Raw genomic sequence first — 18,942 nt, 5'->3', positions numbered from 1 at the left:
CAGCCATTGTCCCCCATCACTTAGGCTAAGGCTTCTCGTGCCTTCAGGTTCTTGAATGCCTCCATCATGAATCACACTGTTTCCTTCATGAGGAGATTGGCATGGTCAGGTCCTTCTCCATTCCCCTCATCATTGTCCATCACCTCCAGCTCCTCTCTCCATCCATCCTGACGGATGCCTCGGGTGAGGATGACCCCCTTGGTCCTCTCTTCCCAGTCATCTCTCTTCCCCACACCAATGGACCACCTCGGCTTAGATGAGTCCCCTAGACTGACAGCTTCCTCCATCCATCCCCCCAGTACTCGATTTCTTCCTGGTCACTGCCTTGGTTTGACATCATTTGCAAGGTCTCCATGGTAGGGTGGGTAACTCTCCAGGTTGACCACTTTGCAGATTCTGCCTAATATAAGGTCCTTCCTCAGCTATCTTATCAGGAAAGCATGACTCTTGAAACAAGCATAATATCAAAAGGATCTTTTACTGAGAGAAAGTGATTGCAGAGGTCAGGCGGAATCTGAAGTTCCCACACAAAAAATTAAGCTAATTTCCCATTGTCCAAACCCCACCCCAATGCCCCAGTCAGATGCCAATCCAGTGGCGTAAAACTGTTGTGAGAACTCCAAGCTGAAAAGGTGATAACAAATTGTTCCTTGGTGCTGCAATCTTGGTAGCAGGGAGGCATTAGCCGAAAAGGAGTCAAACCAGATGGCCCTGAGGGTTTATTCCCCCTCTCCAATTCCCATGCAGGTACATCAAAGTGAAAGTAGAAACAATATAGAAACATCCTCAAATCCCCAAGTAATTTTCCCCTCCTCTCAGAATGGCAGTGTTCCGATAGGGACCTGACAATAGCTTCCCCCTCCCCCTCCCCCCCCCCCGCATATCTCCCTGAGTTATTGCTAAGCACATTGATTTGTGCTTTAGATTGTAAGCTGCCCTGAGTCTTCAGAGAAGGGCGGGATATAAATGGGATTTAAAAAAAAAGTTATCAGAGAAGAGATGGTACATAATAGCAATTAATTAATTGAACTAGCTTCCAGTCTAATTTCTGTATCATATGATGGTAGTGGCACTCCCATTTTACAATGGAAAACATCAAAAAAAATTCTTCAGAGTAACTCACGATGACAGAGATAAAAATCAACCATGGTGATTTTTAAAAGATGAATGAAGATATAATTAGACTGTGACTGATCATCTACGAGGAACACACAATCTGAATATAACCTGAACAGATTCCATACCAAATACAATAACTGCTAGTATACTTTGTGTCCTTGAATAATCTACAGTTTGACAGAAGGTTATTTGAAGAACAATCTATGCCACTTTCTCTAATTGGTTACCATTCAGATGTATTAAGAAGACCTTTGTACAGATTCATCTTATGTTCCAGTTGCCCCCTTTCCTCATTTGGGAAGCATTTCAGATGGCCACTCATACCCTTGCTAGCTTGAGACAGGACTATCATAAGGCACTTATTGCAATACATTGGGCTGCCCTTGAAGACCATTCAGAAGCTACACCTGGTTCAAAATGCAGCAGTGGAAACAGTAACAGACATTTCTTGTAATGCCTATAAATCATCACTGCTATGCAACCTCTATTAATAAAGAAGAATATTTGTAGCTCAGGTTTGAAATGAGAGATCCTTCGTGCTCACTGAGCTTGGTTGTTTTCTTGCAGACATTTCATTACCCAAAGGGTAATATTATCAGTGCTAGACCTATGATACTATATTACATAGAAATATATTTCTATTTATGGACAAAAATAATAATCAATATCTGAGGGAGATGGGCAATTTAGAAATTGGATGGATGGATGGATAGATAGATAGATAGATAGATAGATAGATAGATAGATAGATAGATAGATAGATAGATAGATAGATAGATAGATAGATAGATAGATAGATCTTCAGTAAAAATATTGAATATTACTAGCCTACCTAAGACTGGTTATTTAGTCTCATTATATTTATATGATCATTTAAAAAGGTGAACAATTTCAAATGTATGTGATGATCCATTAAGTACATAAATGAAAGTAATAATAAATTACTGAATATGTTGTCCTTTGAATTTCTATCAGGCTATCTTGGCTATACTAGTGGATTTTCTCTGACATGCATGGTATTTTTTCTCATAGTGGTAAGTTGGACTTAATGTTTCAATTTGGTCTAAGTGATTAAACTTCCAATTTAAAACCATTTGCTGAGACTTTTCAACTTTGATCCTTTATTGTAGGTCATATACAAGAAATTTCAGCTTTCTTGTCCTTTTCTGGACAGAAATGCAACAGATGCTACCTCTTCCAATTTTAGCTTTGGCACGGAGGCATGCAGACCAAAGTATGTTACATTTAATTCTAAGGTATGTTTTTTTTCTATGGTATTTGCCATTTCTTTCCACTAATAGGATGCTATAGATGTTATAGGAACATATAAGTTCAACTGTAGAATGTGCTTTTTAAAAATTTAAGAAATCTCAGGGTGTTTACTTTGTCCTAGTAATGAAAAGTATAACTAAATGGTGCTTAATGTGTTCCATAGACATATATCATTAAACACATTCACTGAAATTTATTGATCAAACATCATTTAACTACAGATGCAAAAGTACAGAAAATTCCAATTCTGATATTTGAAACAATAAAGACTTTATAACAACTATAGGAAAAGTATCCTGATTCTTACTTTTTTTTAACAGAGTGTGTATGCTTTGCCTACCATTGCATTTGCATTTGTGTGCCATCCGTCAGTCCTTCCAATCTACAGTGAACTTAAAGAGTAAGAGAATATTTATTACTGATTGTTAAAAAGAACATTTTTATCTGAATGATAGGAATATTTATTTAATTTATTTATTTAATACTATTTCTATACCGCCCTTCTCCCGAAGGACTCATATAACTATTAAGTTATATGCTGCAGTGCTGTCATTATCCAAAGGAGATGGAATAATTGACACCTTCCTCCCTCTCAACATTCCAGAAAGACTTGATTCACAGGGGGCGGGGGACAGAATGAAGGGATGTTATTACTCGCTTGTGCATTTTCTTTAGATCTGCACAGCTATTTGTAGAAACACCAACAATGCTAATAAACATTCTGAAGGGATCTTTTGCTACAGCACCATTATCCACATCTGGCTCAGGCAGCTTAACTTAGCAGAAATGTAAATGGTGGGTGGGGGTTTCCTCTCCCTTTCAACCTTACTCTTTCAATCAGGTGTTATATTCTATTAAAAAATTAAGAACTATGCCACTAAAATGTGGAAGACAAAGTATATTGAATTCTCAGATCTTCTGAGGATTGCTTTAATTATATACTGTATAAGCCTAATTAAAAATCCGAAAGCACAGATATTTTCTGTATCCTGTAAAGTTTATATGCCTTAAAACAGAATCATAATCACAGAAATTGTATAGGGGTAGTAGATATATAAGTAACGTAAATAGCTTGGTATTCTCCAAGAGTTTGGACTACCACTGCATAATTCCTAACCATAATCTATTCTAGCAAAAGTTAAGTGTCACATTATTGTATCTTAAACTATCTGTGGAAAGTCAGGTTGTCAGTGGTTGATTGATTGATGTATTGATTTATATGGCGTAAGTACCACAGAACAAGAACCAGCCTGGGGAGCTTTATGTGGAGGTAGTCTCAGTGTGATTCTGAATGGTGTTTGTGTGTGTGTATGTGCATGCTGCTACTTTTACAAGACATGCAATACAAACATCCTGGACAAATCTCCCTCTCACTAGACAGAAGTCCAAGGTATTCAATACATGCTTTACCAACCATTCCCAAATGCCATCCCTCCATGAATCCATTCAACTGGCCAATTACAATACAAATGAGCAAGAAAGAAAACCTTACAATGAGTTACTGCCCTCCTCCGCATAGTCTTTCCAGATGTCTTCTGAGGCTTCATGTAGGGGCCAATGGCTCCAGGAGTCCTTCCTTTCTCTGCAACTTTCACAGGCATCTGGGTGATATAGGACCTGTGAAGTTCTGTTTCACTCTGATTGCATGGTGATTTTCCTAGTAGATAGCTGGATTCAAACCAATTCCCTAACTCAAATGAATGGAGGCAACATCTGGGTCAGTGTGTTCTGCTTTCAAAGGTTGCTAGGACAGGTGTGCAGGGCTGAAAGATATGAGAACAGAGACCCCTCCCCCCTTTGTGGATGACCCTCCCAGGAGAGGCATTGCTGGTCAGACATAGGCATGGAGAACAGAGGATAAGAAATGGAGCAGTGGAATGGGGGGTGGATAGCTTGCAGGCAGGATTTGAAAAGATATTAAGGTTAACTTTACAGATGTTAAACAGATGAAACTCACTTAAACACATACAGTAAATTCAAGAATGAAACTTTTCCTGTAAATGAACTTAAAACATTCCTTCCTAATAACTTTGGGCTGGGACAGCGGGAAAGGAACACCTGTTTTGCTCTTTACCCTTTTTTGCTGGCCAGGCAAACTAGGGTGAAGGTATTTTTCTTTGCTTATTTTAACCTTTTTTCCTAGCAGAATTTTAAATTATTTTTGCTTTGGATTAGAGACATTTAACTGTTTCATTTAGCTAACACACAAAGACTTTGACTCACATATACACACAAAGACAAAGAAAAGGAGAAGAAAACAGAACTCTCAGTTTTCACACCCTGGTCATTCCCATCATAAATCTCAGTTAATTCAAATTAGGGAGGGCAAAAATCTTAACAAACATGTCACATGGTTGCATAGAAGAGAGGGAAGAAATCAACGTTCCTATGTTTTATTTTCCTTTTCCTTTTAAGTACTTTTATTTAGCCAAATTAGTTTTCCAGCTTTATCCCTGAGCAAAGCCCATTCCTTACATATCTCCCTTGCTCGCTTCTTTTTCATACCGGTTAGGACGGGCACTCGCCTCTCATCCCACACTATGAGCAAATCTCCTAGATGGGATCTGGGCCTGACCTTCGAGCTACAGCTTCCTATATTTCTCTTCAGATGTGGGGTTCATTTGGCTTAGCTGGGTCTTCCCTTGTGGTCAAAACTTGCCACTCTGCTTGTCAGTTTTTGGACAAAAAAAGAAGTCCAGGAGAACTCTGGTTCCCTCACAGAATATAGGAACCTCCTTTCAAGGGAACACTGGCAATGGTTTTTGGACCAAAAAGGGATCTGGGAGAACCTGCTGCTCCCTTACACAGTGAGTACAGGCACCTCCTTCCAACGGCCTTTTCCTGCTCACACTTTTCCTGCCCATGGTTTTCAGACTCAGGAGAGTCTGGGAGGACCTGCTGCACCTTTAAGTAGTGAGTACGGGCACCTCCTAATCTGGGCTTTGCTCACTGACTTCCCAGCTGGTTGTCCAAATCTGACTTTCTCACTCAGTTTTCCATTCTATTTTCACACAGTCTCTCCCTTTTTCCTAACAAAAGGTTCTGTGCTCTGCCAAACCCCCTTGCTTTCCAGGCTCTGTCATTTGAACAGATCATTTTGCAGTTAGGAAAGGCCAGAGGAAGCAAGATCCAGCTGTGATTGGAAGAAGGATCTTCTCATTCACACACACAGACATACACACATTTCCCTCACTCCCCTGACCTTTAAAAGTTAACATTTAGAGATACTCACCTTCTTTCCAAAGCAGCCCTTGAGCTCAAACTCAAAACTCCCTTTATTACCCATGCTCCAAATGGGCAGGGTCTGGGAAACCCATCCACAGACATAAGGGGTATGCTGCCGGCAAGATGGAGGCTTACCCAGGCCCAGTCCATTGGTGAGGTTAGCTTGAAGCACCATCCTGGGTGCCAAATTGTTGAAGGAAAAATCTTCATCAGGGTCCAGTCCAAGCCGGGAATAAATAAAATGGAGGCTGCTTAGGGAAGAAGGCTGAGTTTATTGAATTGCCAGAAACTTCAGTGACACAGCATGTTTCTGGGGTAGCTGACAAAATGGAGTTGGGATAGGTGGGCTTTTATATCTTCTTTGGGCTTTGTATTTGAGGTTCTTCCTGTTCCTGTGGCTTTGTATTTCCTGTTCCTGTGCAATGTACTTGAGCCTGAGTGTGCCCTTATGGTATTCTAATGGTGGTGGATTAATCCTATTGTGTCCTAAAGATCATCTTCCTGTCCTTGGGAGTCTTTGTTTTTCTAATCCCATCATTTTAAACCTTCTCTGGGGCTGGGGCTGAAGGCATTTTGTTTATGAATAGGTGGCCCCAAATCTACATTTCTAAAAGCTGGTCTGCTGAGTTTCTGCCTGGGGAAACTTGGGTAAAAAAGCCTTTTAAGATTTTTTTCCTCCATTATTCCGTTGGGGAAATATAATATTCTGCCTTTTTTAATATCCCCCCAAATATTTCCTTTAGGAAGGTGGGGAGGTGCTGACTTTCTACAGTTTAGATGCATTTATTGTGAAAGTCCTTTCTGTTGTCCTTAATGTACTTGCTTTCATTACTTTCAGGACACAGAGAAGGAACTTTCCATCAAAATGTACATGCAGGCAATTTACCTCTAAGACAGAGGTCCCCAACCTTTTGAGCACCAGGGACCAGTTCCATGGAGAGAGGTTTTTCTGTGGACCAGAGGGGGCATGGTTTTATGTACTGCCTGCATCCCGCAGATGGGGCTTTGTTTGCGCGGACTGGTTTCTGCCATGCTGCGGCCCGGTGCCGGTCCACAGACCGGGGGTTGAGGACCCCTGCTCTAAGAGTTCTTGGATAAATCATTTATAGGTCTTCACTAATGCTCTGAATTGACACAGTAAGAAACTATTCTAAACCTAGGTTGATAGGGATCCTGCACAGATTCAGGATCCAAAGGAAGGGTTACCATGAAGGCATAATCTTTCTCAACTTATGGGGATGGATACATAATTATTTTTTCATGTCATAATCACAACAGATTCTTTTCTTCCACTTCAAGCACTACTGTATATTTCCTATGAAATTAGATAGGAATTTGGGACATTACTAAAACCTCTAATTAGGCTTACTGCGATCATTCCAGCAGCTGTTATTTACAGTGGGAGAAAAATATACTCACTCTGTTAATCCACATGTTTAATCACATATATTACTACAATTAATATATGTAAGTTCATTCATTTGCCTCCACTGTAGATAGATCTTTGCAGGTCCCCATTTGCATTGCTCTGACACTGTTACTGAGAACCTTGCAAAAAGAAATGATTTAGGATGCTGGCAAGGAGGCTTTTCACTTGTGGTGCCCCAATCTTGGAACCTAATTTCCAAGGGGACTCGTTAGGACTGTTCCCCAGGGTTGCAATTTTTAATGCGTGAGGAGCCCTTGGTTCTTGTTTTAGTAAGAATTTTTTCAATTTTGTGCTTCCTACATTATATTTTAATTCTGTACTACTGCAAGCTATATTGAGATTATATATAGTATACCAGGGGTATCAAACTGCTGGCCCAGGGGCCGGATGCATCACCAGGAAATTGCACCGGCAATGGAGAAAAAGCTCTGATACATCATGTGACATCACGAGTTTGACATGTCTGTACTATACGGAAGAATGGCCTTCTAAGATACATGCATTCCTTCATGGGAAATAAGTTAAGGTTTGGATGGAAATATAGAAAGTGAATTTTTTAATCATTAATTCCTAAATCTGGGGAATATCTCATGTGTTTTTAATATGTTTCTTCATGACAGTGATGAGGAATGCATTTGGGAATTTATCTATTAGCACTTACTCATTGTTAAAAGAGATGGATTAAGATGGAAGAATTGGTTTTTACTACTAAGTGTCACATTAGTACTCATTTTATCTATAAATGAGTATAGTAAATCGGGGATCCCCAACCTATGGGCCACGGCCCACTACTGGGCTGTGGCCTCTTGGCCAGTGGGCTGCAGAAATGGCTGGCCGGTGCATGCACATGTGCACACTCCTCTCACTCGCGCTAGCTCCCATGGCCCCGTTTGTACACACACACAGGCACGAATGGGAATGCTAGCACCAGGCAGGTGTGTGTGGCCCATTTGTGTATGCATAAATGGGGCCGCTAATGTCACACCAGTCTGCATGGCCCCATTTGCATGTGCGCATGCACCAATTTGGAAGCTGCTCTCCTTCCCTCTGGGTCATGAGCCCGGAAAGGTTGGAGACCTTCTCAGGGTTGGCGGTGGAGTTCCCCAGGCTTATAGTGCTGGGTGACTTCATCCTGCCTTCCCTGGGAGGGTCATCGGAGTCAGCCCGGGAGTTCATGGCTTCCATGATGGCCATGGACCTGACCCAGGTAATTCAAGGCCCAACTCATGTTGGCTGGTTTATGTGGCTAGGGAGGGGTCACACTCTCGACTTGGTGTTCCTATCTGGACAGTGGTTGGATGATTTAGGAGGGGGTTTACCGGACGTTATTACCCTGTCATGGTCCGACCATCATCTCCTGCAGCTGGTCTTCCATTATGCCACCCCCCGCCACTGGGCGGCAGAACCAACTAAATGGTTCCGCCCCAGGCGCCTAATGGACCCTGAACGGTTCCAGATGGCGCTTGGGTCTGTACCTATCGCCCTCACTCACAGCCCAGTTGATGCCTTGGTGGATGCCTGGGAAAAGGCGGCCATTGAGGCACTCGACTGTGTTGTACCCTTGCGACCTCTGACCCGGCTCCATGTATCCCGGCTCCCGTTGGGCTCCATGGTTTTCTGCGGAGCTCCGGGAGATGAAGCGTCGGAGACGGGGTCTAGAGAGCGGTTGGAGGTCCAGCCGTTCTGAATCTGACCGATTGCAGCTAAGAACCTTTATAAGGTCTTATCTTGCCGCGATGAGGATGGTGAGGGCTAATTACTTCGCTGCCCTCATCGCGTCCGCAGATAATCGCCCGGCTGCCCTGTTTAGGGTGACTCACTCCCTTCTTAATCAGGAGGTGAGGGAGGATCCCTTACAGGGACGGGCCGAGGAGCTTAGTCATCATCTGACGGACAAAATCGCTCAGATCCGTGCCGGCTTGGACTCTGACTGGGTGGAGTCTGACGTGGTGGAATCGGACGGTCTTGAGCATGTTATCTGGACTGAGTTTGATCCTGTTTCCCCAGATGATATGGACAGGATCATGGGGAGGCTGAGCTCCACCACGTGTTTGTTGGATCCGTGCCCCTCCTGGCTGGTTTATGTGGCTAGGGAGGGGACACGAGGCTGGTTCCAGGCAGTAATAACTGCTTCTTTGAAGGAGGGTGTCTTCCCCGCCACCTTGAAGGAGGCGGTGGTGAGACCCCTTCTCAAGAAGCCTGCCCTGGACCCGGATGTTTTAAATAACTATCGTCCAGTCTCCAACCTTCGCTTTCTGGCGAAGGTTGTTGAGAGTGTGGTGGCACATCAGCTTCCTCTGTTCCTGGAGGAAACTGATTATCTCGACCTGTACCAATCGGGTTTCAGGCCCGGGTATAGCACAGAGACGGCATTGGTCGCGCTGGTGAATGATCTCTGGTGGGCTCGGGACAGGGGTTGCTCCTCTGTCCTAGTCCTATTAGATCTCTCAGCGGCCTTCGGTACCATCGACCATGGTATCCTTCTGCGGCGTCTCAGGGGGTTGGGAGTGGGAGGCACCATTTTACGGTGGTTCTCCTCCTATCTCCTGGGCCGCTTGCAGTCGGTGTTGACTGGAGGGCAGAGATCCACCCTGAGGCCTCTCACTTGTGGAGTTCCTCAGGGGTCGGTTCTCTCTCCCCTCCTGTTCAACATCTACATGAAGCCTCTGGGTGAGGTCATTCGTGGTTTCGGGGTAAGGTATCATCAGTATGCTGATGATACCCAACTGTTTTTCTCCACCCCAAACCAACCCAGTGATGCCCTCGCCGTGATGTCCCGTTGCCTGGAGGCGGTTCAGGTCTGGATGGGGAGAAGCAGGCTTCGTCTCAATCCCACCAAGACTGAGTGGCTGTGCGTATTGGCATCTTGGGCTAACCAGATTATTCCACCTTTAACGATGGGGGGTGAGGTGTTACCCCCCGTTGATAGGGCTCGCAACTTGGGTGTCCTCCTGGATTCACGGCTCAATTTTGAAGATCATATAGGAGCCGTGGCCAGGGGGGCTTTTGCCCAGGTTCGCCTGGTGCACCAGTTGCAACCCTATCTGGACCAAGATGCCCTACGCACAGTCACTCATGCGCTTGTGACCTCCCGTCTAGACTACTGCAACGCTCTCTACATGGGGCTGCCCTTGAGGACCACTCGGAAGCTTCAGCTGGTGCAGAATGCGGCCACGCGAGTTATGATGGGGGTTTCCCAATACTCCCATGTAACACCTCTACTCCGCGAGCTGCATTGGCTTCCGGTTGCCCTCCGGGTGAGATTCAAGGTGCTGGTGATGACCTATAAAGCTCTGAATGGCTTGGGTCCGGGATATCTGAGGGAACACCTGCTGCCGGCATCAAGCTCCCTTCGTCCAGTGCGCTCCCACAGGGAGGGTCTTCTCAGGGTGCCGCCGAAAAAAGACTGTCGGAGGATAACACCCAGGGGAAAGGCCTTCTCTGTGGGTGCGCCTGCCCTCTGGAACCAGCTGCCCGTGGAGCTTAGGACTGCCCCCGACCTCCGCACATTTCGCCGGGACCTGAAAACCTGGCTCTTTGAGCTCTCCAGCCCAGGCTGAGAATTTTTAACTGGGGTTTTTAATTCTAGGGATGATTTGATCTTTTTTAATTTGTTTTTAACTTTTGTATTGGTTGTTTTAATGCCCTGTAAACCGCCCTGAGTCCTTCGGGAAAGGGCAGTATATAAATTTAATAAAATAAAATATAAATAAATAAATAAATGGTATAGTGTCTGTGAGCATGTATTAAAGTTTAATAAATGTTGCTGAGGAGATGGGCAGCCTATGAATGAAAATAATAATTGAATAATACCACCAATATTCACTTAGCTCTTCATTCCTCTCCTTCCCCTACCCTTTCTTTTTTTACAGTCATTCCCAGAAAAGAATGCAAATGGTTACAAAAATCTCTTTCTTTGCCATGTTTGTCATGTACTTTTTAACTGCTATTTTTGGCTACTTGACATTTTATGGTATGTATGTATTCAGTCTTCCCTAACATGCATCATATTTTAAGTAACTTGTTCTTGACCCCCTAATACTTTTTAAAGCAAGCAGCTGAGGCCAATAATGATTAACCTATATTTCAAACATTATAGCCATCAAAGATGAATTTTATAAAATGTGTGTTGCCATTTTTTCCTTCTTTGTACAGAAAATAGCATCCAGATTAGGAGGTGTACGCTTAATTTGAAAAGGACATTTTCTTATCTGGATATTGAACTCACTCTTTCTTTTATCCAAATTTGGGGCCCATGACTCCCAATGAAATGAAATTTGGGAAAGTTGTAGCTGTTTCAGTGTTGATGCTTCTGTGCTGCTGGACTGGATTGTGGTCACATGATCTTCATTTTCAATGTTCCATGGCAATTTCTCAGCCAGTCTAGCAGTCCCTACCCCCTCCAACAACAGCCACTTATACTTAAGGGAAGGGAGAAAGCCTTAGCCACTCAGTGTCACCTCAAATCGCAAGATGAATGGCATATAAACTTGAGAAATGAAATTTGATAAAGTTTAGTAAATTTTATTTTGATAAATGAAGGAAGGAAAGAAGAAAGGGAGGAACAGGATCTCTGTAAACCCTTCCCAGTCCGTGCCACTCCCTTTTGTGTTCCGCCAACCTGTGCCACGCCCAGTGGTGGGATTCAAATATCTGAACAACCAGTTTTCTGCATGGACACCGCTTCCAGAAATCCATTCTGGGCCTGGGAGACCTCTCCTGCACAGAACGGACTTCCAGAAGTGGCATCCATGCACTTCCAATGGGCTGTTCTGGGCCTGGGAGGCCTCCCCCAGGCCTCCGAGGCTCAATGGACTTCCAGAAGTGGCGTCCACGCACTTACGGCACTCCATTCTGGGCCTTGTGAAAATTAGCTACCGGTTCTGCCAAACCAGTGCGAACTGGCTGAATCCCAGCACTGGCCATGCCCCTGCACACCTTCCTTGACCCATGCTGTCCCCTTCATGTCTTTTCTTCTTGAGCACTCCCATGCACTCTTCGTGACCTGCACCATCCCTTATAAGCATGTTGCCTGACCGGTGCAGCACTTCTTGGACAACCACACGCACCTTCTCCAACCCATGCCCCTCCCATGTGCATTGCCCAATCCATGCAGCACCTCTTGGGCAGCCCTATACACTGTTCCTGTAACCCCACTCACCATCTCTTGATCTGCATATCATACTCTACACACTCCCATCTGTACACCATCCCTGGATGGTACCTCTAATAAACACCAACATCCTTTTCCCAACCCACACAGTATGTCACACACACCTCCATCTGCCATTTCTGACCTGCACTATCTCACTCTTACACCCAACCAATGGCAGTCACATACCTGTCTGCTGGCCTTGTACTTGAAACTTCCTATTGGCTTCCCCACTTCTCCAAGCAAAGGGAAGGAAGAAGGAAGAAGGAAGGAAGGAAGGAAGGAAGGAAGGAAGGAAGGAAGGAAGGAAGGAAGGAAGGAAGGAAGGAAGGAAGGAAGGAAGGAAGGATGCTTCTGATGTTCCCTGCTAGCTTCCCACATGGAAACTCTGTAGGGAAGCTGGCAGGAAGTCAGAGCCTTGGTGGAGCAGTGGGCTAATGCCTCCTTAAGTAACACCAGCTGCCTGCAATTAGTGCAGGTTTGTGTCCCACCAGGCTCAAGGTTGACTCAGCCTTCCATCCTTCTGAGGTAGGTAAAATGAGGACCCAGATTGTTGGGTGCAATTAAGCTGACTTTGTAATAATGCCGCTTGGGGGGTGTATGAAAGCCCTAATAAGCAGGCATATACATAGAATGAAGGCTACTGCTAAGCTTGTAAGCCGCCCTGAGTCTTCGGAGAAGGGCGGGATATAAATGGAATTAAAATAAAATAAAATAAAATAAATAACTCATTCCCACTCCTTTTTTCCTCACCAATCTACCTATCTTTTTCTCTCTTTAAATTTAAATTTGAAATTTGGATCAGAAAATTATTTTCAGTTAGAAAATCATGTAGATTCTCACTTCTGAATCAATTAAGAAAAAGCAAACACATTCATTGAATAGTGAATTACTGAGGCCAAGTCTCTGTTAGCAGCTACAAATGGATCCCACACAGTTTGATGTGCTGAACCATTCTGACAATTCAGTTTGAAAGGGTGATTCACCAGCCTCATTTCAAAAGATTAAATCATGTCATTTGAGATGTTTCTTACTAAATGGCAGCTTGTATTAATTATCTGACTGTTAGAACAGCTCTATCATTGTTTTCCCTGCAGAATCTGTACAGTCAGATTTACTTCACAAATACCAGAATAAGGATGACATCCTTGTCTTAACTGTTCGTGTTGCCGTCATTGTTGCAGTCATACTCACAGTCCCCGTGTTGTTTTTCACTGTAAGTTGGAATTTTCTGTCCATTTGTTAATAGATTGGCAGTTCTTAAATACAAGAATTGAATTTTTGCTTCCTTATTTAGTTTTTGTTTTGGCAAGAATAGATCACAAGTTAACATCTATCCCCAGCCTTCTAAATTCCAAATATTTGCAATGCTGAAAATATTTTTTTCTCAAAAAAATATGATTAAGAACTTGCTATTTCTACTTTCAGTAAACCAACTGACATTTAGTTATCAATTGTCTAATAAATAATATACCTATAAATAAATAATATACCTATAAAATAATATACCTATCAAGCTGCAAAAACAATTCAGGCAAGATACTTAAATTATCTTTCCCATATGAACATAGGAGCCTATAGCTCAACTCAATTTTCCTTTCTTTTTCTTTTCAGGTCCCTATTACCTAATTGTCTATTTTCCCATTTACTCCACAAAGTTCTATTTATGGGCTGTTTTGGTTCATGAATATGATTTGATACGCAGCTGACTCATTCTGCATTACAGTTGTTTGCACCTTTCATTTTCCTCCCTCCCCTCGTTGTTCTCAGATAGATACTCTGAAGGCTAGAATGCTTAAGGTGATTTGGAATGTTCAAGTGTTCTATTTGTCTTTACTCTGACATAAGTAATTGCTGGTGCTCCTTGTCAATGCTTAAATATTAAAACAGGAATGTTGATGACAGCCAGTGATGTTGTTTAGCCTTCCACAAATCCAGACTGTATTAGGGCATAAATCCCATCATCCCCAGACATTGCTCATTGATGAGCAGTATAAAATTAATGGAAATTATAGTAGTTTTCAGTATGGCTGATTTAGAAAAGCTGATATAATGCAGATCAAACTAGCATTCTATGCATTTATTTTAAACATTAAAATTGGGAATTATAGGTAGTCCTCAACTTACAACAATTTGTTTAGTGACCATTCAAAGTACAACAGCACTGAAAAAAGTGACTTATGAGCATTTTTCATACAACAGTTGCAGCATCCCCATGGTCAGGTAATCAAAACTTGGATACTTGGGAAAGTTACGCTTGGTTCATATTTATGATGGTTGCATTGTCCCCAGATCATATGATCATCTTTTGCAAACTTCTTACAAGCAAAGTCAATGGGGAAGCCAGATTCACTTAACAACTATGTTATTAACAACTGCAGTGATTCCCTTAACAGCTGTGGCAAGAAAGGTCGTAAAATGGGACAAAACTCACTTAACAAATGTCTTTCTTAATGACATAAATTTTGGGCTTAATTGTTGATGTACGTCAAGGACTACCTGTATCACTTCCAATTTAAAAAAAAAATCTTGAAGATGTTTATAATCAAAGCAATTCATAAAGCATGTGTGAAAGAATTTTATAAAATACAGAATGAAATAAAAAGTAAATATTAAAACATAACAAGAACTCAAGCAACAATAAAAAGTTTCAAATCATCGTTACAGCAGATAAAACAACAGTAGCCTTACTTTGCTGGGGAAGGCATTTCAAATTTGGGGATGTCTGTCTCATGAAACACTTTGCCTAACAGATTTCTTTTTTTTCTTCCATAGGTTCGTTCATCTATATTTGAGCTTGCTAGAAAAACCAAATTTCATTTATGCCAACACATTGTAGTTACATTGATCCTTTTGATGATCATTAACCTGTTGGTTATTTTTATACCTTCCATGAAGGATATTTTTGGAGTTGTAGGTACAGTATGCTAAATATATTTTAAGATTTCCTCCCTTTGTTAGGCTTAGACTTGTACATTGTTTATTATAACACCAAAATGTTTCTGATTGTCATAGGAACAACATCTGCCAATATGTTGATTTTTATTCTTCCATCTTCACTCTATTTGAAAATCATCCATCAAGATGCCTCAAAACTGATTCAGAGAATTTGGGTAAGTTAGCATGATTTGTTATCCTTCATTAAGCAACATTAAAAGCTGTACTGTGCAAGTGTAACAAAGGTAGAATGTACTTTTTCACCAGAGTGAACAATCCTGGATCCTGCCAGTACACAAACAGCTAAATAAGTCAGCATTCATGTCAGAATGCAACAAAGATAAATATGTGTTTGCAAATGGCTGTACCTGAGTATCTCAAAATGATCTGCAGTAAATTGCTTGCACTGCTTATGAATAAGAATGAAGATTTAAAGAAGAGAACAGAGTTCTTAATCACAGATGGTGCTTTCAAACTTAAAACAGGTTTCTCATTTGATAGCCTTTGCCCAATACAAGGCAACAGAATCCAAGGATATTGGGAATGCAGGAACAAAACTCAGAGATGCCCAACAAGGCCAAGATTACATATTCTAAAATAAATTCAAAGGCATTTCCAAACTAGTTGAACTATCTATTTTAAAAGCACAATAATTGTTTTAAACTCAAAACATGACACTTAGAATGCAAGATAAAGCAAATTAGAAACATTTTGCACATCTCTGAATTAAATTGTAAGATATATTTATCCATGAATTGCTGACATAATTAGAGATGAATTGATTGTATGTTGGCTTCCCTGCCTTTCCCATGAACATATTTTTTCTTAGATTTAAAGCCCATTCTCAATTGGCTAATCATTATACAATAGAAGTGTGCAGCTTTTCCCAAATTGAGGACCACACTTTCCATTTGAATCCCACGTGTAGAATGTACTTCTAGATGGTTTACTTTAAAATAAAGTAAGAATAATTAATAGAATATTGCTCATGCATTTGAGAATTTTTGCCTTCTTCCAATGCAAAATTTGTGGTAACAACTTTTAAATATCTTTAAGAACCATACTCTGGGTTTCAGGTTGGAGCCTGTATGTAAATAAATGTAAATAATATCTCATTTTGGTTCTAGGCTTCCCTCTTTTTGGCATTAGGAATTTTATTTTCCATGGTAAGCATTCCTCTTGTCATCTATGATTGGGTGCATTCAAGACAATGCCACTGAAGGTCAGTGAGATACCAAGAAGAATACACTATCTCCTAGCTGTTCACAAAAATGACCAGTCACTCATTTTACCAGTATGTCCTACTCATCAGAAATTTCTTCTATTAAACAAGAATTAATCATCACTGCATATTTTTCCACAGGAGACAGTTGTTAATTTATAATTTTTGCATCAGTATTATTACAGTGGTCAAAACAATTTCACAGATCAAATTGGTCATAGGTCTTCTGTATGCAGTAAATGGTAATGAAATAGCTGAAAAATATCTTCTACTACTTCATACATTGCACGTGAATATTTCTTCTGATTTTCAGCTAAAATCCATTATCCTGATTCAAAGTAGAATCAGGATAATTCCTGAAAATAATTTTGTATCCCCCTGATTATACTGGTGCAGTAATGTGATTAATGATTAGATAGATAACTAGTATTTGGTCACATATGGACTCTATGGAGTCTTTTGGTATTAGTAAACAAGGACTAATTATTTAAGCTCAGTTAGCCTTGTGGGAGATATGTATGCATGTGTACCCATTTTCAAAGTAGTCTCCCAGGAAATTGCACCTTGTCTCCCTGTCCCGAGACAATATTATTTGAATTAAAATATACTAAAATAAAAAGAAACAGATCCAGAGGTAAGGTGTGTGAAATATAAAATTAATTTAAACTCTCTTTTGCTGTCACAAGAACAGTAACAACAAAAAAGCTGTTGCCAATTAAAGTACATACATACTGGTCCATCAAAAAGTCTATCATAGTATCATGTAGTATCATGGAGTCTAGCTTGTAGGATTTTAAGCATAACTTTACTAGCATGAGAAATGAGTGCAATGGTGCGATAGTTTGAACATTCTTTGGCACTGCCTTTCTTTGGAATTGGAATGTAAACTGATCTTTTCCAATCCTGTGGCCACTGTTGAGTTTTCCAAATTTGCTGGCAAATTGAGTGTAGCACTTTTACTGCATCGTCTTTTAAGATTTTGAATAGCTCAGCTGGAATACTGTCACCTCCGCTAGCTTTGTTGTTGCTCAGCTTTTCTAAGGCCTACTTCACTTCACATTCTAGGATGTCTGGCTCGAGGTCAGTGACCACCTCATTGTGATTATCAGGGACGTTAAGCTCATTCTTGTATAGTTCTTCTGTGTAATTTTGCCATCTCTTCTTAATCTCTTCTGCCTCTGTTAGGTCCCTGCTATTTTGGTCCTTTATCATGCCCATTTTTGCATTAAACGTTCCCTTCATCTCTCCAATTTTCTTGAAAAGATCTCTGGTCCTCCCTATTCTATTGTTTTCTTCTATTTCTTTGCACTGTTCATTTAAGAAGGCATTCTTATCTCTTCTACCTATTCTCTGGAATTCTGCATTCAATTGGGCGTATCTTTCTTTTTCTCCCTTGCCTTTCGCTTCCCTCCTTTCCTCAGCTATTTGCAAAGCTTCCTCAGACAGCCATTTTGCTTTTTTGCATTTCTTTTTCTTTGGGATGGTTTTGATTGCTACCTCTTGTACAATGTTGCGAACCTCTGTCCATAGTTTTTCAGGCACCCTGTCTATCAGCTCTAATTCCTTAAATCTATTTGTCACCTCTACTGTATATTCAACAGGAATATGATTTAATTCATACCTGACTGGCCTAGTGCTTTTCCCTACTTTCTTCAGTTTAAGCCTAAACTTTGCAACAAGAAGCTCATGGTCTGAGCCAGAGTCAGCTCCTGGTCTTGTTTTTACTGACTGTATAGAGCTTCTCCATCTTTGGCTGCAGAGCATATAGTCAATCTGATTTCTGTGTTGACCATCTGGTGATGTCCATGTGTAGAGCCGTCTCTTGGGTTGTTGGAAAAGAGGCTTTGCTATGACCATCGTATTCTCTTGACAAAATTCTATCAGCCAGTGCCCTGCTTCATTTTGTACTCCAAGGCCAAACTTGCCTGTTATTCCAGTTATCTTTTGGCTTCCTACTTTAGCATTCCAATCCCCCATGATGATAAGGACATCATTTTTTGGTGTTAGTTCTATAAGGTGCTGTAGGGCTTCATAGAACCGGTCAATTTCATCCTCTTCAGCACCGGTGGTTGGGACATAGACTTGGACTACTGTGATATTGAATGGTTTGCCTTGGATTCGAACTGAGATCATTCTGTCATTTTGAGGATTGTATCCCAGTATTGCTTTTCCTACTCTTTTATTGACTATGAAGGCTACTCCATTTCTTCTGAGGGATTCTTGCCCGCAGTAGTATACCTGATGGTCATCTGAATTAAATTCACCCATTCCTGTCCATTTTAGTTCGCTGATACCTACGATGTCGATGTTCAGTCTTGTCATCTCTTGTTTGACCACGTCCAGCTTGCCTTGATTCATGGATCTTACATTCCAGGTTCCTATGGAGAAAAAATCTTTACAGCATCGGACTTTCCTTTCACCACCAGACATATCCACAGCTGAGCGTCCTTTTGGCTTTGGCCCAGTCACTTCATTCTTTCTGGCACTACTAGTACTAGCCCTCTGCTCTTCCTCAGTAGCATATTGGGCACCTTCCGACCTGAAGGGCTCATCTTCCAGCGTCATATCATTTTGCCTTTTGGTACT

The 18,942-nt window shown here is 41.5% G+C and overlaps 1 protein-coding gene across 2 annotated transcripts in view; it reads left to right on the top strand.

The window, feature by feature from the left end:
* Positions 1-18,295, top strand: part of SLC38A1 (solute carrier family 38 member 1) — a 156,780-nt gene extending 138,485 nt beyond the window's left edge. For both annotated transcript variants that reach the window (XM_083366464.1, XM_083366465.1), the window contains 8 exons: positions 2,095-2,153; positions 2,250-2,375; positions 2,712-2,791; positions 10,918-11,018; positions 13,295-13,413; positions 14,973-15,114; positions 15,213-15,310; positions 16,262-18,295. In XM_083366464.1, coding sequence (XP_083222590.1) covers positions 2,095-2,153; positions 2,250-2,375; positions 2,712-2,791; positions 10,918-11,018; positions 13,295-13,413; positions 14,973-15,114; positions 15,213-15,310; positions 16,262-16,354 — 818 coding nt within the window. In that variant the 3' untranslated portion in view covers positions 16,355-18,295. The remainder of the gene's footprint in view (positions 1-2,094; positions 2,154-2,249; positions 2,376-2,711; positions 2,792-10,917; positions 11,019-13,294; positions 13,414-14,972; positions 15,115-15,212; positions 15,311-16,261) is intronic.
* The last annotated feature ends 647 nt before the right edge of the window (positions 18,296-18,942 follow it).

The sequence above is a fragment of the Vipera ursinii genome (assembly GCF_947247035.1).
Source record: "Vipera ursinii genome assembly, chromosome: 6".
Lineage (NCBI taxonomy): Eukaryota > Metazoa > Chordata > Lepidosauria > Squamata > Viperidae > Vipera > Vipera ursinii.
The sequence above is the reverse complement of the archived record's forward strand: the minus strand, read 5'-3'. Positions and strand labels throughout refer to the sequence as shown.